Source organism: Bos indicus, chromosome X (assembly GCF_029378745.1).
Source record: "Bos indicus isolate NIAB-ARS_2022 breed Sahiwal x Tharparkar chromosome X, NIAB-ARS_B.indTharparkar_mat_pri_1.0, whole genome shotgun sequence".
Classification (NCBI taxonomy): Eukaryota; Metazoa; Chordata; class Mammalia; order Artiodactyla; family Bovidae; genus Bos; species Bos indicus.
The window spans coordinates 81,538,595-81,564,352 of NC_091789.1; the positions used below are offsets into that span (position 1 = coordinate 81,538,595).

General features: G+C 37.7%; 1 protein-coding gene across 4 annotated transcripts in view; it reads left to right on the forward strand.

Annotated features, from left to right (window-relative positions):
- The window catches only part of ZDHHC15 (zinc finger DHHC-type palmitoyltransferase 15), a 99,285-nt gene that overhangs the window by 33,118 nt on the left and 40,409 nt on the right, over positions 1-25,758 (forward strand). For all 4 annotated transcript variants that reach the window (XR_011565409.1, XM_070784971.1, XM_070784973.1 and 1 more), the window contains exons 3-5: positions 8,078-8,172; positions 14,426-14,546; positions 23,993-24,062. Coding sequence is in view for 3 of the 4 variants with exons in the window: in XM_070784971.1 (XP_070641072.1) it covers positions 8,078-8,172; positions 14,426-14,546; positions 23,993-24,062 (286 nt within the window). In the remaining variant the exon portion in view is untranslated. The remainder of the gene's footprint in view (positions 1-8,077; positions 8,173-14,425; positions 14,547-23,992; positions 24,063-25,758) is intronic.

Genomic DNA, 25,758 nt, shown 5'->3' on the forward strand with positions numbered 1-25,758 from the left:
AGACAAAAGCTCTCTTTATGCACTAACCCACTTCTAAAAGAATATTATGTTGATTTTAATATTAATGTAATTATGATAATTACATATAATATAATAATATCAATATACTGACTTACATTAATATAATTTTGTTACAAAAATAATGTTTATTGAAAATTCAAGCTATAAAAAATATATAAGAAAAAGGTCTTCCTCACATTGACTCCACCCCATCAATGTCTATTCACAGTTAACTAGTATATTTGATTGGATTTATATCTTCTAGATCTTTCTCTGTGTATTTACATACAAACAAATGATTATGGATTTCTATAATTTATATAGGATTGGTTGATTTTTAATCTGGATGATACTGTGCATATTGTCCTATGATTTAGTTTTTTTCACTTAATAATATATCATAGGTGTCCTTCAATATTAGTATATACAAACATATTTAATTTTTTAATGACCTCAAGGTATTCCGTGGTGTTGATATGCTATAATTTATTTAATAATTTCTCAAGGATGAACTTAACAAAACTTTATTTTCTCAATTATAAAAGTAATAGAATCTCATAAAATGAAAACAGTGTAGAAGGGAATAAAGAAGTGGAAGTCCTTTAGTCACTGCAGAGGTTAAGGATGAAACAAAATCTGATAATTTTTTTTAATTAACTTATTTTTTGTTAAAGGATAATTGCTTTATAGAATTCTGTTGTTTTCTGTCAAACATCAACATGAATCAGCCATAGGTATACATATATCCCCTCCCTTTTGAACCTCCCTCCTATCTCCCTCCCCACCCCACCCCTCCAGGCTGACACAGAGCCACTGTTTCAGTTCCTGAGCCATACAGCACATTCTCATTGGCTATCTATTTTACATATGGTAATTTAAGTTTCCACGTTACTCTTTCCATACATTTCACCCTCTCCTCCCCTCTCCCCGTGCCCATAAGTCTATTCTCTATGTCTATTTCTCCATTGTTTCCCTGTAAATAAATTCTTCAGTACCATTTTTATAGATTTCATATGTATGCATTAGAATATGATATTTATCTTTCTCTTTCTGACTCACATCACTCTGTATAATAGGTTCTAGGTTCATCCACCTCATTAGAACTGGCTCAACTGTGTTCCTTTTTATGGCTGAGTAATATTCCATTGTGTATATATGTACCACAACTTTATCCATTCATCTGTCGATGGACATCTAGGTTGCTTCCAGGTTCTAGCTATTGTAAATAGTGCTGCAGTGAACAATGGGATACATGTGTCTTTTTCAATTTTGGTTTCCTCAGGGTAAATGCCTAGGAGTGGGATTGCTGGGTCATATAGTACTTTTCTTCCTAGTTTTTTAAGAAATCTCCATACCATCTTCCATAGTGGCTGTATCAATTTACATTCCCACCAACAGTGCAAGAGTGTTCCCTTTTCTCCACACTCTCTCCAACATTTATTGTTTGTAGATTTTTTGATGATGGCCATTCTGACTGGTGTGAGGTATATCTCATTGTAGCTTTGATTTCCCTTTCTTGAATAATGAGCAATGTTGAGTATCTTTTCATGTGTTTGTTAGCCATATGTTTGTTTTCTTTGGACAAATGTCTGTTTAGGTCTTTTTCCCATGTTTTGATTAGGTTGTCTTTTTCTGGTATTGAATTGTATGAGCTCCTTGTATATTTTGGAAATTAATCCTTTGTCAGTAGTTTCATTTGCTATTATTTTCTCCCATTCTGAGGGTTGTCTTTTCACCTTGCTTACAGTTTCCTTTGCTGTGCAAAAGCTTTTAAGTTTAATCAGGTCTTACTTGTTTACTTTTGTTTTTATTTCCATTACTCTAGGAGGTGGGTCATAGAGGATCTTGCTTTGATTTATGTCATCGAGTGTTCTGCCTATGTTTTCCTCTAAGAGTTTTATAGTTTCTGGTCTTACATTTAGGTCTTTAATCCATTTTGAGTTTATCTTTATGTAAAGTGTTAGGAAGTCTTCTAATTTCATTCTCTTACATGTAGCTGTCCAGTTTTCCCAGCACCATTTATTGAAGAGGCTGTCTTTGCCCCATTGTATATTCTTGCCTTCTTTGTCAAAACTAAGGTACCCATAGGTGCACAGGTTTATTTCTGGGCTTTCTATCTTGTTCCATTGGTCTATATTTCTGTTGGTGTGCCCATACCATACTGTCTTGATGGCCGTAGCTTTGTAGTATAATCTTAAGTCAGGAAGGTTTGTTCCTCCAGCTCCATTCTTTATCAAGACTGCTTTGGCTATTTGGAGTCTTCTGTGTTTCCATATGAATTGTGAATTTTTTTTCTAGTTCTGTGAAAAATGCCATTGGTAATTTGATAGGGATTGCATTGAATCTGTAGATTGCATTTGGTAGTATAGTCATTTTCACAATATTGATTCTTCCTATCCAGGAACATGGAATATCTCTCCCATCTGTTTATGACATCCTTGATTTCTTTCATTAGTGTCTTGTAATTTTCTGTGTACAGTTCTTCTGTCTCCTTAGGTAGGACCCTTGTCTTTTTCCTCATCTTAGGAGGAATGCTTTCAGTTTTTCACCACAGAGAATAATGTTTGCTGTAGGCTTATCATATATGGCATTTACTATGTTGAGGTAGATTCCTTTCATGCACATTTTCTCAAGAGTTTTCATTGTGAATAGGTGCTGAATTTTGTCAAAGGATTTTTTCAGCATCTATTGAGATTATCATATGGTATTTATCTTTCAATTTGTTCATGCAGTGTATCACATTGATTGATTTTCATATATGGAAGAATCCTTGCATCCCTGGAATAAACCCAACTTGATCATGGTTTTATGAGCTTTTTGATGTGTTGCTGGCTTCTGTTTGCTAAAATTTTGTTAAGGATTTTTGCATCTATGTTCATCAGTGATATTGACCTGTAGTTTTCTTTTTTTGTTTTGTCTTTGTCTGGTTTTGGTATCAGGGTGATGGTGGCCTCGTAGAATGAGTTTGGAAGTGTTCCTTCCTCTGCAAGTTTTTGAAAGAGTTTTAGAAGGATAGGCATTAGCTCTTCTCTAAATGCTTGATAGAATTCTCCCGTGAAGCCACCTAGTCTTGGGCTTGTTTTTCGGAAGATTTTTTTTTTTTATCACAGCTTCAATTTCAGTGCTTGTAATTGGGTCACTCATAATTTCTATTTCTTCCTGTTTCAGTCTTGGAAGATTGAACTTTGCTAAGAATCTGTCCATTTCTTCCAGGTGAATCTGGAAGAAATTGAACTTTTCTAAGAATCTGTCCATTTTATTGCCATATAGGTGTTCATAATAGTCTCTTATAATCCTTTGTATTTCTGCATTGTATGTTGTAACTTCTCCTTTATCATTTATAATTTTGTTGATTTGATTTTTCTCTCTTTTTCTTGATGAGTCTGGCTAAAGGTTTATCAATTTTGTTTATCTTCTCAAAGAACCAGCTTTTGGTTTTATTAATCTTTACTATTGTTTCTTTCTTTTTCATTTATTTCTGCTTGGATCTTTATGATTTCTTTCATTCTACTAATTTTTGTGGGTTTTTTGGTTCTTCTTTTTCCAGTTGTTTTAGGAGTAAAGTTAGGTTGTCTATTTGATGTTTTTCTTGTTTCTTGAGGTAGGATTGTATTGCTATAAACTTCCCTCTTAGAACTGCTTTCACGGCATCCCATAGGTTTTGAGTTGTTGGGTTTTCATTGTCATTTGTGTCTAGAAATTTTTTGATTTCCATTTTGATTTCTTTAGTAGCCTGTTGGTTATTTAGAAATGTGTTGTATAATCTCCATATGTTTGTGTTTCTTACAGTTTTTTTCTTGCAATTGATATCTAATCTTATAGCATTGTGGTTGGAGAAGATGCTTAATACGATTTCAATTTTCTTAAATTTACTGAGGTTTGATTTGTGACCCAGGATGTGGTCTATCCTGGAGAATGTTCCATGTGCACTTGAGAAGAAGGTGTATTCTTCTGCATTTGGATGGAATGTCCTGAAGATATCAATGAGATCCATCTCATCTAATGTACCATTTAATACTTGTGTTTCCTTATTAATGTTCTGTTTTGATGATTTGTCCTTTGGTGTGAGTGGGGCGTTAAAGTCTCCTACTATTATTGTGTTACTGTCAGTTTCTCCTTTTATGTCTGTTAGTGTTTGTCTTATGTATTGAGGTGCTCCTATGTTGGGTGCATAGGTATTTACAATTGTTATGTCTTCCTCTTGGATTGATCTGTTGATCGTTATGTAGTAGCCTTCCTTATCTTGTAATCTTCTTTATTTTAAGCTCTATTTTGTCTGATATGAGGATTGCTATTCCAGCTTTCTCTTGCTTCCCATTTGCATGGAATATATTTTTCCATCCTCTCACTTTCAGTCTATATGTGTCCTGAGGTCTGAAGTGGGTTTCTTGTAAACAGGATATTTATGGGTCTTATTTTTGTATCCCTTCAGCTAGTCTGTGTCTTTTGGTTGGAGCATTTAATCCATTTCTATTTAAAGTAATTATTGATATATGTGTTCCTATTGTCATTTTCTTAATTGTTTGGGGTTGATTTTGTAGATCTTTTTTCTTCCTTTGTATTTCTGGGCTATATAAGTCCCTTTAACATTTGTTGTAAAGCTGGTTTTGTGGTACTGAATCCTCTTAACTTTTGCTTGTCTGAAAAGCTGTTTATTTCTCCATCAATGTTGAATGAAATCCTTGCCAGGTACAGTAACCTTGGTTGTAGATTTTTCCCTTTCAGTACTTTAAATATATCCTGCCATTCCCCTGTGGCCTGCAGAGTTTCTGCTGAAAGATCAGCTGTTAAACGTATGGGGTTTCCCTTATATGTCACTTGTTTCTCCCTTGCTGCTTTTAATATTCTTTCTTTGTGTTTAGTCTTCATAGTTTGATTAGTATGTGTCTTGGCATTGTTTCTCCTTGGATTTATCCTGTATGGGACTCTTTGTGCCTCTTGGACTTGATTATTTCCTTTTCCATGTTGGGGAAATTATCAACTATAGTATCTTCAAAAATTTTCTCATACCCTTTCTTTTTCTCTTCTTTTTCTGGGACCCCTGTTATTCAAATGTTGATGCATTTGATATTGTCCCAGAGGTCTCTGAGACCGTCCTCAGTTCTTTTCATTCTTTTTACTCTATTCTGCTCTTCAGTAGTTATTTCCACCATTTTATCTTCCAGCTCACTGATTCATTCTTTTGCTTTAGGTATTCTGCTGTTGATTCCTTCTAGAGTATTTTTAATTTCAGTGATTGTGTTGTTTGTTTCTGTATGTTTATTCTTTAATTCTTCTAGGTCTTTGTTAATTGATTCTTGCATTTTCTCCATTTTGTTTTCAGGATTTTTGATCATCTTTACTGTCATTATTTCTGAATTATTTTTCAGGGAGTTTGCCTATTTCCTCTTCATTTATTTGGACTTCTATGTTTCTAGTTTGTTCCTTCATTTGTGTAGTTTCTCTGACTTTAAATTTTTTTTTTCTTTTTTTTTTTTAGCATAGTGTGTTTGAGGTCTCCTTTTCCCAGGTTTCAAGGTTGAATTCTTTCTTCCTTTTGGTTTCTGCCCTCCTAAGTTTGGTCCAGTGGTTTGTGTAAGCTTCAATTAGGGTGATATTTGTGCTGAGCTTTTGTTTGTTTTTCCTCTCATGGGCAAACTGAGTGAGGTGGTTATCCTGTCTGCTGATGATTACGTTTGTATTTTTGTTTTGTTTGTTGTTTAGATGAGGCGTCCTGCACAGGGTGCTACTGGTGGTTGGGTGATGCCAGATCTTGTATTCAGTGGTTTCCTTTGTGTGAGTTCTCACTATTTGACATTCCTCTGCAATGGCAACCCACTCCAGTACTCTTGCCTGGAAAATCCCATGGACGGAGGAGCCTGGTAGGCTGCAGTCCATGGGGTCGTGAAGAGTCGGATACGACTGAGCGACTTCACTTTCACTTTTCACTTTCATGCATTGGAGAAGGAAATGGCAACCCACTCCAGTGTTCTTGCCTGGAGAATCCCAGGGACGGGGGAGCCTGGTGGGCTGCCATCTATGGGGTCGCACAGAGTCGGACACAACTGAAGCAACTTAGCAGCAGCAGCAGCAGCAGCAGGGTTAGTTCTCTGGTTGTCTAGTGTCTAGGAGTCAGTGCTCCCTTTCCAGCGACTCAGGGCTTGATCTCTCTCCAAAGACCAGCCTAGGTTGAATCTACCAAGAGGAATTTCACCAGAAATGAAAGGGCCTTAACTTGAGTTCCAAATTTCAGTGCACAAGAACACAATGGAGGTCTCTGATTCAGTGGAAACTGTTTCTTGAGGGATTCCCTCCTTTTCTGTATGGAGGCTTTTTTTGCGAAGAGGTGTCTTTCAGGAAAGTTCTGTTAAATCTTAATCCATGTCGCTTTTTAAAAGGAAAATAAGGAAGCTCACTCTCTCAAGTTGTACTAAGTGGAATGCTCTCCAACTCATAGCAAGTGAAATAGAAGTAGAATGCAAAACAGTGCTATTTGTTTTAAAAAGCCCATAGTTTTGGTGCCTTTATGTTCATAAAACCTGATAGGATGAAGAATAAAGTCATGACAGTATGACATTTGTTGCTTCCAGGGAGGGAATCTGGATGGCTAAAGGACAAGGATAGAAGGGAGACTTTTCACTGTGTACTATTTTCAACCTTTTGAATGTATTACCTTTCAAAATACAATGAAAAAATTTTATTATAACAAAAATTACATATGTGTATTGTATTTGTACATATATATATATATAGACATGAAAATAGAGGATCTGGAAAGATACACATCAAACACAAAATAAGTATTTTACTTTAGGAGGGAGAGGGAGGAGGTTATATATGTGTGTGTGGTGGACATTTGCTTTCTATTGCTTGAATTTGAAATGATATTTCATAATTACACAAAACAAGCCATTAAAAAGATCCTACCACAGGGCTGAGAGCACTGTGCCAGCTTTTTTCCATTCTATTATAAATATGTGAGAGAATCGGCCCTATTAACTTGGTCTCGAGTCACATCATTCCCTTGAGTCTTCCTCATAGATTGAAGTAATAAAACTTTATCATACAAGGATTCACAATGAAACAGTAAAATGACATTTAGTCTCAAAATGGCTCTGGAGAATACTGAATGTTCCTGTATCAGAAAAGCTATCTAGGAGACAAAGAGTATAAAAAGAGATGGGGAGCCACAGATGTCTCAAAACTACATCTCACATTTCAAAAGTGTGTAGTCGCTGGGGCAACTGAAGAGAAAAACTTGTGATTTAGAGTCAGAAGCCCTGTGTTTAAGACCTGGCTACTCTGTATAGTGGAGGCCACCCAGGTGGCACTCCTGGTAAGAACCCACCTGCCAATGCAAGAGACGTAAGAGACGCTGGTTCGATCCTTGGATCTGGAAGATCCCCTGGAGGAGGGCATGGGAACCCACTCCAGTATTATCGCCTGGAGAATCCCATGAACTGAGGAGCCTAGAGGGCTACAGTCCATAGGGTCGCAAAGAGTCAGACATGACTGAAATGACTTAGCACACATGCACATTGTATAGTAGCTGTGTGACTTTGGATAATCGACTACCCTGATAGTTGATCAACTGTCCTTATTGCTTATCTACTTATTACTTATCTCATTGCTTATCTACTTATTACTTATCTCATTGCTTATCTACTTATTACTTATCTCACAAATGTGTTGAAAAAATAAAATTAGATAACATTATGAAAGCACATTGTAAACTCTATAGCACTGTGTGAATACTATCATTATTATCTTTTAGTATGCTTAGTGGCAGAGAGAATGACAATCGGCAACAGTAGCTCCCCCTCACATTATCATAAGGGACATTTCCCCTTTATTCCCAGGATCATGTGGCAACTTTTAAAATATGCAACTCCCAGAAAGTCTCTGATTCCAAATTTGGCATTATAAATTGTTTCTGTCACTGTGTGGGGAAAAGGTAAAAATTAACCTTTCATAATAATACTAGAAAATACTTGGTAATAGGAAAACAGAGATTTTTTGTTGAGCTTTACATCTTTCTGAACTCAGAAATGGGTGAAAATATAACATAAATGCTGATTTTTTTTCCCTTAAATTTCAGTTATCTACCTCATATTCTACCATGCTATCTTTGTGTTCTTTACCTGGACCTACTGGAAGTCTATTTTTACACTCCCACAACAGCCAAACCAAAAGGTAAGAATACTGGTTACTTCATAAAAACTGAAGACAAAGGAAAGTAGAAATGCCAATAAGGCAAGAAGAGGGCAAAAAGAGGAGCAAATAACCTTCCATTACAAAAGAAAGATTCAAGGTAATCTTTAAAAAGGACTTGGAGTGATAAATGTAAGTTAAAATTAACATAGTCTATTGAAGGAGGAAACTACTACCTGCATTGTTGAGATAATGAGCGAAACAAGGAATCACTTGGATTCTGAGGACTCATCTAGTTGAATTCTATGAAACTGTAATAATTTAGAACTCAGTGAGACAATGAGAAAAATTACAATAGTTAAATTGATCATTTTCAAACTGTGTTCCCTTGAATGAAAGTGTTTCATGCAATATTTGGGAGGGTACATGAAAAATTACTAATCATATCAGGTACTTATAACATGTGATTACTGTAACATGGATTAGTTTCCAAAGTAGGAAATCAAACAACGGAAGAAATTTCAACAGCCTCCTAACATTAGGAAAAGTACTGATTTTAGTTTTCCCACTTAAAATTGTACACATACAAAATAAAATTAAACACAGAGAAAGACAAATATCATATGATATCTCGTATGTGGAATCTTAAGTTTTTTAAATGATACCAAAGAACTTATTTATAAAACAGAAACAAACTTACAGATATCAAAAACAAACTTATGGTTGCCAAAGGGGAAACATTGTGGAGATGGATAAATCAGGAGCTTGGGATGAACATACACACGTGACTACACACAAGATAGATAACCAGCAAGGACCTACTGTATAGCACAGGGAACTATACTCAATATTCTATGATAACCTGTTCGCCTGTATGAGAAAAGAATCCAAAAAAATGTAAATATATATATATATATATGTGTGTGTGTGTGTGTGTGTGTATATATATATATATATGCATAACCAAGCCTTCCCTGATGGCTCAGATGGTAAAGCATCTGCCTGCAATGTGGGAGACCTGGGTTCAATCCCTGGGTCGGGAAGATCCCCTGGAGAAGGAAATGGCAACCCAATCCAGTATTCTTGCCTGGAAAATCCCATGGATGGAGAAGCCTGGTAGGCCACAGTCCATGGGGTCGCCAAGAGTCAGACACGACTGAGCAACTTCACATGCATAACCAAATCACGTTGCTGTATGCCAGAAATTAATACAACATTGTAAATGAATTCTGTTCCAATAAATTTTTATAAAACACAAAGTAAGGTAGTAATGCAAGAATTGAGGAACATGAGACATTACACATATAGAAAGTAGAAAATGGCAAAAGTTTTTTATGAGTAATGATTTGAAATATGTTTACTTAAATATAAATATTTCATTAAAAGGCAGATATTTGCATAATAGATAAATATTATTATCTATCTGGATTTCTTTGGAAGGAATGATGCTAAAGGTGAAACTCCAGTACTTTGGCCACCTCATGCGAAGAGTTGACTCATTGGAAAAGACTCTGATGCTGGGAGGGATTGGGGGCAGGAGGAGAAGGGGACGGCAGAGGATGAGATGGCTGGATGGCATCACTGACTCTATGGACGTGAGTCTGGGTGAACTCCAGGAGTTGGTGATGGACAGGGAGGCCTGGCATGCTGCAATTCATGGGGTCGTAAAGAGTTGGACAGGACTGAGCGACTGAACTGAACTGAACTGAACTGATGCTGTCTATAAGTGGCTCACTTTAGAACCAAAGACGTAAATAGGTTGAAAATGAAAGGAAGAAAAAAGAAGAAAAAGATTTGACTGAGTGATGTCAGAAAGATGGCAGAGTAGAAGATACCAGCCTCTATCCACTCCCCACAAAAAAACAGCTGACAGCTATACATAAATGAAAATATCCCTTGGAGGGCTCAAGTGTCTAATTTTAGAACCTGAAGCAACACAGTGGAACAAAAAAATGGAGAATAACCACACATAAAAGATTGCTGGGGAAATCAGCATGGATGATGATAATCAGCATGGATTTAGCTAATCACTGCAAATGTCTAACATTTAAGGCCACATGTTCATCATTTTTCGGAGAAGGCAAAAAGAAGACCCCCCCCCCCCAATACATAACCCCTGGAGAAGGAAATGGTAACCCACTCAATACTCTTGCCTGGAAAATCCCATGGATGGAGGAGCCTGGTAGGCTGCAGTCCATGGGGTCGCTAAGAGTCGGTTACAACTGAGCGACTTCACTTTCACTTTTCACTTTCATGCACTGGAGAAGGAAATAGCAACCCACTCCAGTGTTCTTGCCTGGAGAATCTCAGGGACAGGGGAGCCTGGTGGGCTGCCGTCTATGGGGTCACACAGAGTCGGACATAACTGAAATGACTTAGCAGTAACAGTTCATCATTTTTAATTGGAAAAAATAAAAAGTGAATATTTTGGCATATGTTTTGCTTAGGTCAGTCAGTTCAGTCGCTCATCGTGTCTGACTCTTTGCGACCCCATGAATTGCAGCACGCCAGGCCTCCCTGTCCATGACCATCTCCTGGAGTTCACTCAAACTCACGTCCATCGAGTCAGTGATGCCATCCAGCCATCTCATCCTCTGTCGTCCCCTTCTCCTCCTGCCCCCAATTCCTCCCAGCATCAGAGTCTTTTCCAATGAGTCAACTCTTCACATGAGGTAGCCAAAGTACTGGAGTTTCAGCTTTAGCATCATTCCTTCCAAAGAACATCCAGGACTGATCTCCTTTAGAATGGACTGGCTGGATCTCCTTGCAGTCTAAGGGATTCTCAAGAGTCTTCTCCAACACCACAGAGATAATGCCAAAGTTTCCCAAAGTGGTTGCATAATCTACACTCCCATATAAAAAAGGTGAATCATTTGGGCCTATTTGATAGCCATAATATTAATTTCTCTAATACCAAATACAGAGGATGAGATGTCTGGATAGCATCACCAACTCGATGGACATGAGTTTGGGTGAACTCCGGAAGTTGGTGATGGACAGGGAGGCCTGGCGTGCTACAATTCATGGGGTTGCAAAGAGTCGGATGTGACTGAGAGACTGAACTGAACTGAATACCAAATACATCCTGATTTATCACCAGTTGTCCTACTTAAAACACATTTGCTGGCTCATTGCATTCTAATCATTAAAAACATTTGCTTAGTGCCAGAAATAGGACATCCAGGCATGACATCTTATTCTAAACCAAAGCCTACTTGTTGTACAACCACAAGGTTTCATCACATACAAGCTGTAACAATATTGTCTCTGCTTTTCAAGCTGGAACAGTATAAGACGACAAAGTTACAGTCCCAAGAACATCCCTCAAGGTGTTACTTTTAATTATCCACATTAGCAAGAATTGTTTAAAACTTTATACTTTTAAATCAGCTATACTTCAATAAAAAGATAAAAATAAATTAAAAAATAAAACTTTACACTTTCCAATTAATATAATTTTTTCTTATAAGAAAACAAAATTGCCATTTGTTTTTATATTAAATTTGCGTTATTTAGTTAACATTTTATAATATTGATCTACAGACTTCTGGCTGCAAAATGTCTTAATGTGTGTGTCTGTAAGGTTCATCGCAGAATCCTTGGCTACCTGGGCCTCCACCTGTTAAATGCCTGTAGTGCACTATGTTTATTGTGATAGCCAAAAATTCCCCTACGCATTTCCACATACTCACAGGCAGCCAGTCTACTTTAGAATAACATGATACCATAAAAATGTACCACAGGTATGGTTCTTAAAATAGTGTTTGACTTTATACCTTTGTAGTTTTTAAAGTTAGATACATTAAGTTATCTTAAATATTTTATTAATTTATTTGTTTTACTATTTTATTGATGTATAAATACATACTCTTTCCAAGAACTAAGCTGTAAAATGTATGGTTTCATAAATTTTACCTACATTTACACCCATATAATCACTATCCATGTTAAGATTTTGAATGTTTCTAACACCTCAGAAATCTCCTTCATATCCTTTCCAAATCAATTTCCTCTCAGAGATAACCACCATGGATTAATTTTGCCTATTCTTGAACCTCACACAAAAAAAGAATCATAGTATATACTGTTGTGTGTAAGCCTTTCACTCAGGGTAATGTTTTCCAGATTCATTCATACTGATGCATGTTTCAGTTGTTCATTCCCTTTTACTGTTATTAGTTATTCTCTTTTATCACAATTTATTTATCAATTCACCAATTAAGGGACACTTGTTTCCATTTTTTCTGTTATGAATAAAGCTGCTATGAATGATCTTATACCTGTCTTTTGGAATACACACAAACATAAACACGCACACACACTCATTTCTCTTAGGTATATAACTGGGAATGGAATTCCTGAGTCATAGAGCTGGCATATATTTAGCCTACATAGATAATGTTAAACAGTTTTCCAAAGTGGTTGCATAACTCTACATTCCCACCAGGATTTTCTGATCCTCAAAATGCACCATAAAGGAAGTAAAGGGGAAAGCCACAGAATTTTACAAAACGTTCAACAAAGGACTAGTATCCAAAATATATAAATTACTCAAATCATTACAATACAAATCAATAATTTAAAAAGACATGTAACCCAATTACTTCTAATGGACAAAAGGTTTGAATAGGCATTTCACAGGTAGATACCCAAATGGGCGATAAACTCAAAACGGTGCTGAATGTCATTAGTAGTCAAAGGAGTGCAAATTAAGATCACAGTAACATTATTACATGCTGTCTAGGATAGTTAAAAGTTTAAAGATTGGCAATATCAAATATTTGAATGATTTAAGAAATTTTACTTGTAAAAGAGACATTTAGTTACTGGTTATTTATTACCCAGCAATCTTACACCAATCTTGTGAAGTAAGTATTATTTCATGTATCTTACAGACGAAGAAACTTAGGTTGAAACTGTCTGATTTTCCAAAGTGATTTTTGAACTATTAAATGGCAGAGATGAAGTTAAAACCCAGAAAATCTGATCACAGGTCTTTTTCTTTTTCACCTCTGCTATAGTTTGGCCCAAACAGAAGAAAACTTACAGGTCTGTATTACTTTGGAAAATCATTGCCCTTTTTTTTTGGCAAGATTAGCAAAGTGTGGGACAAACATGGCAACAAGCTCCATACCAGACTAAAAACTTCTGAAATAGTGAAAATATCCAATTATCTATTCATTTGCAAAATTAGAATACACAACGTTGCAAGTAGTCTCATCCAACTTCTCCAAGAGGACACCTATGAAGAATACTCACAACTTAATAAAAAGCATAGTTTATCATCAACAGGATCCTGGCAGCAAGGTTCAGTTTGGTTCAGTTCAGTCGCTCAGTCATGTCTGACTCTGTGACCCCATGAATCGCAGCATGCCAGGCCTCCCTGTCCATCACCAACTCCCGAAGTTCACTCAAACTCACGTCCATCGAGTTGGTGATGCCATCCAGCCATCGTCGTCCCCTTTTCCTCCTGCCCCCAATCCCTCCCAGCATCAGGGTCTTTTCCAAAGAGTTAACCCTTCGCATGAGGTGGCCAAAGTACTGGAGTTTCAGCTTTAGCATCATTCCTTCCAAAGAACACCCGGGGCTGATCTTCTTTAGAATGGACTGGTTGAATCTCCTTGCAGTCCAAGGGACTCTCAAGAGTCTTCTCCAACACCACAGTTCAAAAGCATCAATTCTTCGGCGCTCAGCCTTCTTCACAGTCCAACTCTCACATCCATACATGACCACTGGAAAAACCATAGCCTTGACTAGACGGACCTTTGTTGACAAAGTAATGTCTCTGCTTTTGAACATGCTCTCTAGGTTGGTCATAACTTTCCTTCCAAGGAGTAAGCGTCTTTTAATTTCATGGCTGCAGTCACCATCTGCAGTGATTTTGGAGCCCAAAAAATAAAGTCTGACACTGTTGGCAGCAAGGTATCACTTATTAACATGCAACATCATATTATGGTATAGTGGAGTGGAAATGGCATAAGTCTTGGTGAATTGGTTTGGGTCTTAGTTTTGCTGCTTTTACTAGTTGTGTTGAGTATGACCATAGACAAGATACTTAGATTTTATTTTCTTAGGTTATAAAACAGTATTACCTATCACATAGAGTTATGAATATTGAGATAAAAGCCAGATAAGATAAATGAGATAATTATCCAGAGAAAGTTATAAGCCAAATTGGTACCTGAATATCAAAGGGTAGGTAACAAATATTTTCATCTAAATAGATGTTGTTGTTGTCTTTAATCTTTTCTGTGAACCTTGGAAAGTAAGTCTTGCCTCTCACTTTTCCTTGCAGTTCCACTTGTCCTATACAGACAAGGAGCGCTATGAAAATGAAGAGAGACCTGAGGTCCAGAAGCAGATGCTTGTTGATATGGCCAAGAAGCTACCAGTTTACACAAGAACTGGGAGTGGAGGTCAGTTCATCCAAAGTCATTTAGGGAGGCAGATCTACAAGGATCTCAGAAAGAGATCCTCAGTCTAGCCCACTTTTCCCTTCTTTCTTCTGAGAAACACCATGGAGTTTTTTTTCTCAACACAGTATAAAAAATGTCAAATATTTATGGAATAATTATCTTATAAACATCTGTATACCCACCACTGGAGTCTACCACTAACATTTAACTATATCGCTTTATTGTGTATCTGTCTACAAATCCATTCCTCTATCCATCATCCATCAGGCAATCTTTGTAAAAAAAATTTTATTGAAGTATAGTTGATTTACAATTTTGTGTTAGTTTCTGATGTATAGCAAAGTGATTCAGTTAAACATATACAAATGTATATATTTTCTTTTTCATATTCTTTTCCATTACAGTTTATTACAGGACACTAAATACAGTTATCTATGCTATACAGTAGGTCCTTATTGTTTATTTTATATATAGTAGTTTGTATCTGCTAATCCCAAACCTCTAATTTATCTATTCCCCACAACGTTTCCCTTTGGTAATCATAAATTTGTTTTCTATGACTGTGAGTCTGTTTCTGTTTGTAAACAAATTATTTGTATTTTATTTCAGATTCCACACGTGTGATATCATATGGTATTTGTCTTTGTCTGACTTCATTTAGTATGATCATCTCTAGGTCCATCCATGTTGCTGCAAATGGCATTATTTCATTCCTTTTTATGTCTGACTAGTATTACATTGTGTGCCACAACTTCTTTGATCGTTTGTCTATTGATGGACATTTAGGGTGCTTCCATGTCTTGGCTATTGTAAATAGTATTGCAATGAACATTGGGGTATATGTATCTTTTTGAGGTATGGTTTTCTCCAGATATGTGCCCAGGAGTGGGATTGCTGGGTCATACGGTAGTTCTATTTTTAGTTTCTTAAGGAACCTCCAACTGCTCTTCATAGTGGCCATATGAATTTACATTCCCACAGACAGAGTAGGAGGGCTCCCTTTTCTCCATATGCATCCTCTCCAGCATTTGTTATTTGTAGACTTTTAAATGATGGCAAGCCATCTTATTTTTTAAATATTTATTTATGGCTATTCTGGGTCTTCATTCCTGAATGCAGGCTTTCTCTAGTTGCAGGGAGTGGGGGCCACTCTTCCTGGTATTGCATGGGCTGCTTATTGCAGTGCCTTCTCTTGTTGAGGAGTGCAAGCTTCAGTAGTAGTGACGCATGGGCTTAGTTGCTCTTCAGCATGTGGGATCTTCCTGGACTAGGGATCAAATCCATGTCGCCTGCATTGGCAGGTGTATTCTTAACCACTGGACCACAACAGAAATCCCATCTTATTTTTTGATGCATTCCAAAGTACCCAGTTCAGTTCAGTGGCTCAGTCGTGTCCGACTCTTTGTGACCCCATGAGTTGCAGCACGCCAGGCCTCCCTGTCCATCACCATCTCCTGGAGTTCACTCAAACTCACATCCATTGAGTCGGTGATGCCATCCAGCCATCTCATCCTCTGTCGTCCCCTTCTCCTCTGGCCCCCAATCCCTCCCAGCATCAGAGTCTTTTCCAATGAGTCAACTCTTCCCATGAGGTGGCCAAAGTACTGGAGTTTCAGCTTTAGCATCATTCCTTCCAAAGAATACCCAGGGCTGATCTTTAGAATGGACAGGTTGGATCTCTTTGCAGTCCAAGGGACTCTCAAGAGTCTTCTCCAACACCACAGTTGAAAAGCAAAAGCATCAATTCTTTGGTGCACAGCTTTCTTCACAGTCCAACTCTCACATCCATATACATGACCACTGGAAAAACCATAGCCTTGACTACACGGACCTTTGTTGACAAGGTAATGTCTCTGCTTTTGACTATGTTACCTAGGTTCGTCACAACTTCCTTCCAAGGAGTAAGCGTCTTTTAATTTCATGGCTGCAGTCACCATCTGCAGTGACTTTGGAGCCCAAACAAAGTCTGACACTGTTTCCACTGTTTCCCCATCTATTTCCCATGAAGTGATGGGACCAGATGCCATGATCTTCATCTTCTGAATGTTGAGCTTTAAGCCAACTTTTTCACTCTCCTCTTTCACTTTCATCAAGAGGCTTTTTAGTTCCTCTTCACTTTCTGCCATAAGGGTGGTGTCATCTGCATATCTGAGGTTATTGATATTTCTCCTGGCAATCTTGATTCCAGCCTGTGCTTCTTCCAGCCCAGTGTCTCTCATGATGTACTCTGCATATAAGTTAAATAAGCAGGGTGACAATATACAGCCTTGACGTACTCCTTTTCCTATTTGGGACCAGTCTGTTGTTTCATGTCCAGTTCTAACTGTTGCTTCCTGACATGCATATAGGTTTCTCAAGAGGCAGGTCAGGTGGTCTGGTATTCCCATCTCTTGAAGAATTTTCCACAGTTTTTTGTGATCCACACAGTCAAAGGCTTTGGCAAAGTCAAAGCAGAAATAGATATTTTTCTGGAATTCTCTTGCTTTTCTGATGATCCATCGGATGTTGGCAATTTGATCTCTGCTTCCTCTGCCTTTTCTAAAACCAGCTTGAACATCTGGAAGTTCACGATTCACGTATTGCTAAAGCCTGGCTTGGAGAATTTTGAGCATTACTAGCGTGTGAGATGAGTGCAATTGTGCGGTAGTTTGAGCATTCTTTGGCATTGCCTTTCTTTGGGATTGGAATGAAAACTGACCTTTTCCAGTCCTGTGGCCACTGCTGAGTTTTCCAAATTTGCTGGCATATTGAGTGCAGCAATTTCACAGCATCATCTTTCAGGATTTGAAATAGTTCAACTGGAATTCCATCACCTCCACTAGCTTTGTTCGTGATGCTTTCTAAGGCCTACTTGACTTCACATTCCAGGATGTCTGGCTCTAGGTGAGTAATCATACCATCATGATTTTCTTGGTCATAAAGATCTTTTTTGTACAGTTCTTCTGTGTATTCTTGCCACTTCTTCTTAATATCTTCTGCTTCTGTTAGGTCCATACCATTTGTGTCCTTTATCAAGCCCATCTTTGCATGAAATGTTCCCTTGGTATCTCTAATTTTCTTGAAGAGATCTCTAGTCTTTCCCATTCTGTTGTTTTCCTCTATTTCTTTGCATTAATCACTGAGGAAGGCTTTCTTATCTCTTCTTGGTATTCTTTGGAACTCTGCATTCAGATACTTAGATCTTTCCTTTCTCCTTTGCTTTTTGCTTCTCTTCTTTTCACAGCTATTTGTAAGGCCTCCTGAGACAGCCATTTTGCTTTTTTGCATTTCATGGTGGAGAGGTCTCTGACAGAATGTGGTCCACTGGAGAAGGGAATGGCAGACCCCTACAGTATTCTTGCCTTGAGATCCACGTGAGCAACATGAAAAGGCAAAATGATAGGATACTGAAAGAGGAACTCCCCAGGTCAGTAGGTGCCCAATATGCTACTGGAGATAAGTGGATAAACAATTCCAGAAAGAATGAAGGGATGGAGCCAAAGCAAAAACAATACCCTGTTGTGGATGTGACTGGTGACAGAAGCAAGGTCTGATGCTGTAAAGAGCAATATTGCATAGGAACCTGGAATGTCAGGTCCATGAATCAAGGCAAATTGGAAGTGGTCAAACAGGAGATGACAAGAGTAAACGTCGACATTCTAGGAATCAGTGAACTAAAATGGACTGGAATGGGTGAATTTAACTCAGATGACCATTATATCTACTACTGCGGGCAGGAAGCCCTCAGACGAAATGGAGTATCCATCATGGTCAACAAAAGAGTCTGAAATACAGTACTTGGATGCAATCTCAAAAACGACAGTGATCTCTGTTCATTTCCAAGGCAAACCATTCAATATCACAGTAATTCAAGTCTATGCCCCAACCAGTAATGCTGAAGTTGAATGGTTCTATGAAGACCTACAAGACCTTTTAGAACTAACACCCAAAAAAGATGTCCTTTTCATTATAGGGGACTTGAATGCAAAAGTAAGAAGTCAAGAAACACCTGGAGTAACAGGCAAATTTGGCCTTGGAATACAGAATGAAGCACTGCAAGGGCTAATAGAGTTTTGCCAAGAGAACGCACTGGTCATAGCAAACACCCTCTTCCAACAACACAAGAGAAGACTCTACACATGGATATCACCAGATGGTCAACACTGAAATCATATTGATTATATTCTTTGCAGCCAAAGATGGAGAAGCTCTATACAGTCAGCAAAAACAAGACCGGTCGCTGACTGTGGCTCAGATCATGAGCTCCTTATTGACAAATTCAGACTGAAATTGAAGAAAGTAGGGAAAACCACTAGACCATTCAGATATGACCTAAGTCAAATCCCTTATGATTATACAGTGGAAGTGAGAAATAGATTTAAGGGACTAGATCTGATAGATAGAATGCCTGATGAACTATGGACAGAGGTTCATGACATTGTACAGGAGACAGGGATCAAGACCATCCCCATGGAAAAGTACCCAAGATCCACCTAAATATTTTATTATTCTTTTTTGGGTGAAATTTACATACAAAAAACATGCACAGATCTTAAGTGTTTTGACAATTAACAGATTCAGTGTGTTGACAAATGTATACACCTGTGTAACCAAAACTTCTGTAAACATTACCACACCACAGAAAGTTCTCTCATGCTCCTTCCCAATCATTCCCACCACCACCACGAAAGACAACCACTATTTTAAGAGTTTTCTACTGTTAATTAGTTCTACCTACTCTAGAATTTTGTATAAATGGAATCACAGTATGTACTGTTGTATCTGGCTTCTTTTATTCGGCATAATATTCTTGAGATTCATTCACATTCTTGTGTATTTCATTCCTTTTATTGCTGAGTAGTATTTCATTGTATGAATATCATAATTTGTTTATCATTTACCAGTTGATGCTCATTTGGATTGTTTCCAGTAGTCAGCTATTATGAGTAAATCTGCTATGAAAATTCTTGTACAAGTGTTTGTGCAGAGATATGTCTTCATTTTTCTTTGGTGATATTCACTATGGAGTCTTATTGTTAGTTTTCTTCTGCATGAGTGGAACAATACTAGCTGATTAATTCACCTTATAAAATTTGAAAACTAAGGCTTTTTTCTCTCTGTCTGTAATGCTATTACTACTTTACAAATATCATCTATAGTATTTTTCAAGATTCCAAATATGTAAAATAACTAGTGAGAACATGAAAAAGTCTTATTTATTCCTCCCTATGTGACATTCAGCAATTGACCTTTCTCAGTCCCCAGTTTCTTCCCCTATTAAATGGGGTTAATACTGCCTGTATCAAAAAGTTACATTGATGATTAAATGACAAGAATAAATAAATGGATAAAGGTCCTTAAAAGGGAAAAGAAAACCAAGGGGTTTTTTGGCAAGTAATTCTAATGTTTCTAAAAAGGAAGATCATGTTTCATAGTTTGGGAAGTATACTGTTAGACATTTATGTTCATCTATTTATCATTTACTTGTTCAACAAATATTTATTAAGATCCCATATGGCAATTGGGGATGTTTCAATATAATCTAGATATTCAGTTCAGTTCAATCTCTCAGTCGTGTCCGACTCTTGGCGACCCCATGAATTGCAGCACGCTAGGCCTCCCTGTCTCTCACCAACTCCTGGAGTTCACTCAAACTCACGTGATGCCATCCAGCCATCTCCTCCTTTGTCATCCCCTTCTCCTCCTGCCCCCAATCCCTCCCAGCATCAGAGTCTTTTCCAATGAGTCAACCCTTCGCATGAGGTGGCCAAAGTACTGGAGTTTCAGCTTTAGCATCATTCCTTCCAAAGAATACCCAGGGCTTATCTGCTTTAGAATGGACTGGTTGGATCTCCTTGCAGTCCAAGGGACGCTCAAGAGTCTTCTCCAACACCACAGTTGAAAAGCAAAAGCATCAATTCTTTGGCGCTCAGCTTTCTTCACAGTCCAATTCTCACATGCATACATGACCACTGGAAAAACCATAGCCTTGACTAGATGGACCTTTGTTGACAAAGTAATGTCTCTGCTTTTGAACATGCTCTCTAGGTTGGTCATAACTTTCCTTCCAAGGAGTAAGCATCTTTTAATTTCATGGCTGCAGTCACCATCTGCAGTGACTTTGGAGCCCAAGCAAATAAAGTCTGACACTGTTTCCACTGTTTCCCCATCTATTTCCCATGAAGTGATGGGACCAGATGCCATGATCTTCATTTTCTGAATGTTGAGCTTTAAGCCAACTTTTTCACTCTCCTCTTTCACTTTCATCAAGAGGCTTTTTAGTTCCTCTTCACTTTCTGCCATAAGGGTGGTGTCATCTGCATATCTGAGGTTATTGATATGTTAAGCCAACTTTTTCACTCTCCTCTTTCACTTTCATCAAGAGGCTTTTTAGTTCCTCTTCACTTTCTGCCATAAGGGTGGTGTCATCTGCATATCTGAGGTTATTGATACAAGCACCCAGCTTATGCTTCTTCCAGCCCAGTGTCTCTCATGATGTACTCTGCATATAAGTTAAATAAGCAGGGTGACAATATACAACCTTGACGTACTCCTTTTCCTATTTGGGACCAGTCTGTTGTTTCATGTCCAGTTCTAACTGTTGCTTCCTGACATGCATATAGGTTTCTCGAGAGGCAGGTCAGGTGGTCTGGTATTCCCATCTCTTGAAGAATTTTCCACAGTTTTTTGTGATTCACACAGTCAAAGGCTTTGGCAAAGTCAAAGCAGAAATAGATATTTTTCTGGAATTCTCTTGCTTTTCCGATGATCCATCGGATGTTGGCAATTTGATCTCTGCTTCCTCTGCCTTTTCTAAAACCAGCTTGAACATCTGGAAGTTCACGATTCACGTATTGCTAAAGCCTGGCTTGGAGAATTTTGAGCATTACCAGCGTGTGAGATGAGTGCAATTGTGCGGTAGTTTGAGCATTCTTTGGCGTTGCCTTTCTTTGGGATTGGAATGAAAACTGACCTTTTCCAGTCCTGTGGCCACTGCTGAGTTTTCCAAATTTGCTGGCATATTGAGTGCAGCACTTTCACAGCATCATCTTTCAGGATTTGAAATAGTTCAACTGGAATTCCATCACCTCCACTAGCTTTGTTCATAGTGATGATTTCTAAGGCCCACTTGACTTCACATTCCAGGATGTCTGGCTCTAGGTGAGTGATCATACCATCATGATTTTCTTGGTCATGAAGATCTTTTTTGTACAGTTCTTCTGTGTATTCTTGCCACCTCTTCTTAATATCTTCTGCTTCTGTTAGGTCCATACCATTTGTGTCCTTTATCAAGCCCATCTTTGCATGAAATGTTCCCTTGGCATCTCTAATTTTCTTGAAAAGATCTCTAGTCTTTCCCATTCTGTTGTTTTCCTCTATTTCTTTGCATTGACCACTGAGGAAGGCTTTCTTATCTCTTCTTGGTATTCTTTGGAACTCTACATTCAGATGCTTATATCTTTCCTTTTCTCCCTTGCTTTTCACTTCTCTTCACAGCTATTTGTAAGGCCTCCCTAGACAGCCATTTTGCTTTTTTGCATTTCTTTTCCATGGGGATGGTCTTGATCCCTGTCTCCTGTACAGTGTAACGAACCTTCATCCATAGTTCATCAGGCACTCTGTCTATCAGGTCTAGGCCCTTAAATCTATTTCTCACTTCCACTGTATTTAAATATTTATTGTTTATTTTGTTAGAGGATTAGTGCATGCTGGTTTTTAAAAAGTCTTCATGCATACTGAAATATGGTGAAAAGGAAATAGTCAGGAAATTATCTATATAATTCCAAACAGTAGTAAGCAGAATGGTGTGGCAGAGAATAGATTACAAACTAGAGTTATATGGGATGAATTGGACTCAGAGATGTATTCTTTCTGATCTCTTATATGTCTTTTAAAACTGCATTTTTTACTAATTTTTAACAATTCAAATATTTCTTCATGAAAATCCACATTTCTGACTTCTTTTGAAAACTCAGACACTGGCAACATTTGATCTGTATTTCCCAATGGCAAAAATTAGCTAGAGCCAAGTGGGTAGTGCCTCTTTAAACAAGGCATGAATCCTGAGGTTCTTCACTAATCACTGTTCCCTCAAACGTTGAAGCATTTGTTCACATCCTTGATACACAGTTATAGAGAGGGCTTCTCTGAGGCAATGTCATATGATCTGGGACTCAAATAAGAAAAAATTACTTGTAAAAATTCTCTGGTGGTCCAGTGGTTAGGACTCAGCGCTTTCAATTGCTGGGGCCAGGTGCAGTCCCTGGTTGGGGAACTAAGATCCTGCAAGCCACGCAGCTTGGACAAAAAATGAGGACTTGCCATGCTAAGAGTGTTGGAAATCCATTGAAGGTTTTTAGTAGAGAGTGATAAGATCTCATTTAGATTTTGACAAATCATTTGGCTATTCTGTAAAGAATGTATTGTGAAGGGGCAAGAATGAAAGCAAAGTGAATAATTAGGAATTATTGCAGTCTTCTAAATTAGAAGTGATAGTGGCTTAAACTTGATAGTGGCATTTGACCATATTTTTAAAAACATGCTGAAGGACCTAAACATGCATGTCCCTTGTAGAATGAACACAGAAACTCTGCTGAACTAATAGTTCATTATGTTGAATCAGTTATGTGTGCTTAAGGTACACTTTAGATGGAATTTTTATATTAGCTCAAATTATTCATAATTTTGTTAAACTTAATAATCACATTAAATAGGCATACTCTATCAATGAACACAGAGAAAATTAGAAGGAAAGGAAACTGTCTTTTATCTAAGGAAATAAAGAAAAGAAGGAAGAAGGTAGAGAGGGAAGGAGAAATATTATTTATATCATATTTACAAAGTGAAGAGAATCCTGAACTAAAGAGTCATGAAAACTCTACAAGTCACAGCCCTGCCACTGTCACTTGCTTACTATGTGACTTTGTTTAAGTCACTTGATATGGCTCAGGTCTTTATTTTCTTTATCTGCAGAATGGTCAATTGAACTAATTGTTCTAGAATGTCTCTTCTATTATTCAAATTCTTATTCTAAGAACCACCCTCTTTACCATACCTTAGGAGTTTTATCCTCCTGATACAGCCCAACCTCTGGAGACAGGAGATAGATGATGAATTCTGTTTTCAGATAGGAAATTTGGATTAAACAGAGGGTAAATGATTTCCCCAAAATAACTCAAGTAATTGACAGTATAGTTTGTTTCATAATACAGAATTTTATGATCAAATATCCAGATATGAAAACTTTTCCCCTTACACTCATCCTCCAAAAGGTGCTTTTAAGATTTATCCAACAGGGAAAAAATACATACCACAATTGTCTTATGTGATCTTTTGCTTGTTTACTTGAACTGAGGTGAGTTTGGGTATCTGTAATCAGTGTATAACAAGTCATCTAGATAGGCTAGTAAGATATTTGGTGTCTTATTGATCCCTAACCAATGCTAACTACCTTATTTTTCCTGTAGCTGTAAGATTCTGTGACCGGTGCCATTTGATAAAGCCAGATCGCTGCCACCACTGTTCTGTCTGTGCCATGTAAGTGACAGCAATAATTCCCCTGGGCTGAGCTTGGCCACTGATGATTGCCTTGACAATCAAGTGACTTATCCTAATATGTTGATCCCAAAGAGCATTTCCTTTCAGTCATGTTGAGTACATGCCAAATACCCTAATAGAGATGATGATGGTTCAAATTATTCTAAAGATAAGAGAAATCAAACCACATTTTTAAAAATAAACATTTTATTTGAGAACAGTTTTAGCTTTATAGAATTATTGTAAACATAGTTTTCATATGTCCTGCACCATTTCCCCTATTATTATCTTGTGTTAATATGGTGCATTTGTGAAAATTAATGAACCAACATTAATTTTTTAAAAATTTTTAACCAAAGTCCATACACTATTTAGATTTCCTCAGTTTTTCTCTAACACCCGTCTTCTGTTCCAGGTTACCATTTAGTTGTCATGTCTTCATAGGCTTCTCTTAGCTGTGACAGTTTCTCAGACTTTACTTATTTTTGATAACCTTGGCAGTTTTTAGAATTGTCAGATATTTTGTAGAATACTCTCAGGATTTGTCTGATATTTTTCTCATGATTAGATTTGGGTAATGTCTTTTGGGAGAGGAAGACTAGAGAGGTTAAGAGTCATATTCATTGAGTCATATCAAGGGTAAGTACTATAGACATAACTTATCACTGCAGTGCTAATCATCTGACTGAGGAGTGTTTGTGGATTTCTTCACTGTAAAGCTACTCTTCCTCCACCCTATCTTCCATAATGTACTCTGTAGAAGGAAGTTTCGGTGTGCTGCCAACACTAAAGGAATGTTATCCTCCCCCCACCCCACCCTGAAGGCACAATATCTACAAAAATTATGTGGAATTCCTCTACATGGGAGATTTGTCTCTTCTCCCTCATTTATTTATTCAATCATTTACTTATATCAATATGTGAAAGTTCCTGAGTCATGTTCGACTCTTTGTGACCCCATGGACTGTACAATCCATGGAATTTTCCAGGGCAGAATACTGGAGTGGGTAGCCTTTCCCTTCTCCAGGGGATCTTCCCAACCCAGGGATCGAACTCAGGTCTCCCGCATTGCAGGCAGATTCTTTACCAGCTGAGCCACAAGGGAAGCCAAGAATATTGGAGTGGGTAGCCTATCCCTTCTCCAGCAGATCTTCCCAACCCAGAAATTGAACCGGGGTCTCCTGCATTACAGGCGGATTCTTTACCAACTGAGCCATCAGGGAAGCACATGTGGGCATGGATAATAATTTTATCTTGTGGGGTTCTAAGTCAATGCTACTTAATTTTATTACTCAAATTCCTCCAGCTTTGTAAAATCCCAGTTTTATGCTAATAAATATAATCTTCATGTCCTTCTTAAGTGCTTGTTTCATCCATGTTTCTCTTAACCTTGATTCAAGCACAGGCTGTAGTCATGTTTTATTTTTTACTTTTATTCAACTAAGTAAGTAAAGTGAGGGGAGATATCTTGCACCTATTCTCTGTGTCAATATCCTATAGTTCCCAATGGCTTTTAAAGTTTGAATTTTAGGCATGTAACTTGCTGCCAACAAGATCCTAAAGTTTAGTGATTGGCTTATCCTAGGAACAACTGAGGACACAATAGTTTTGGAGAAGCTATAGTGGAAATCTAGAAATGAGTGTACTGGTACCATGTAAAAGTACTGCTGGACACCTTGAATTCAATTCTGAAATT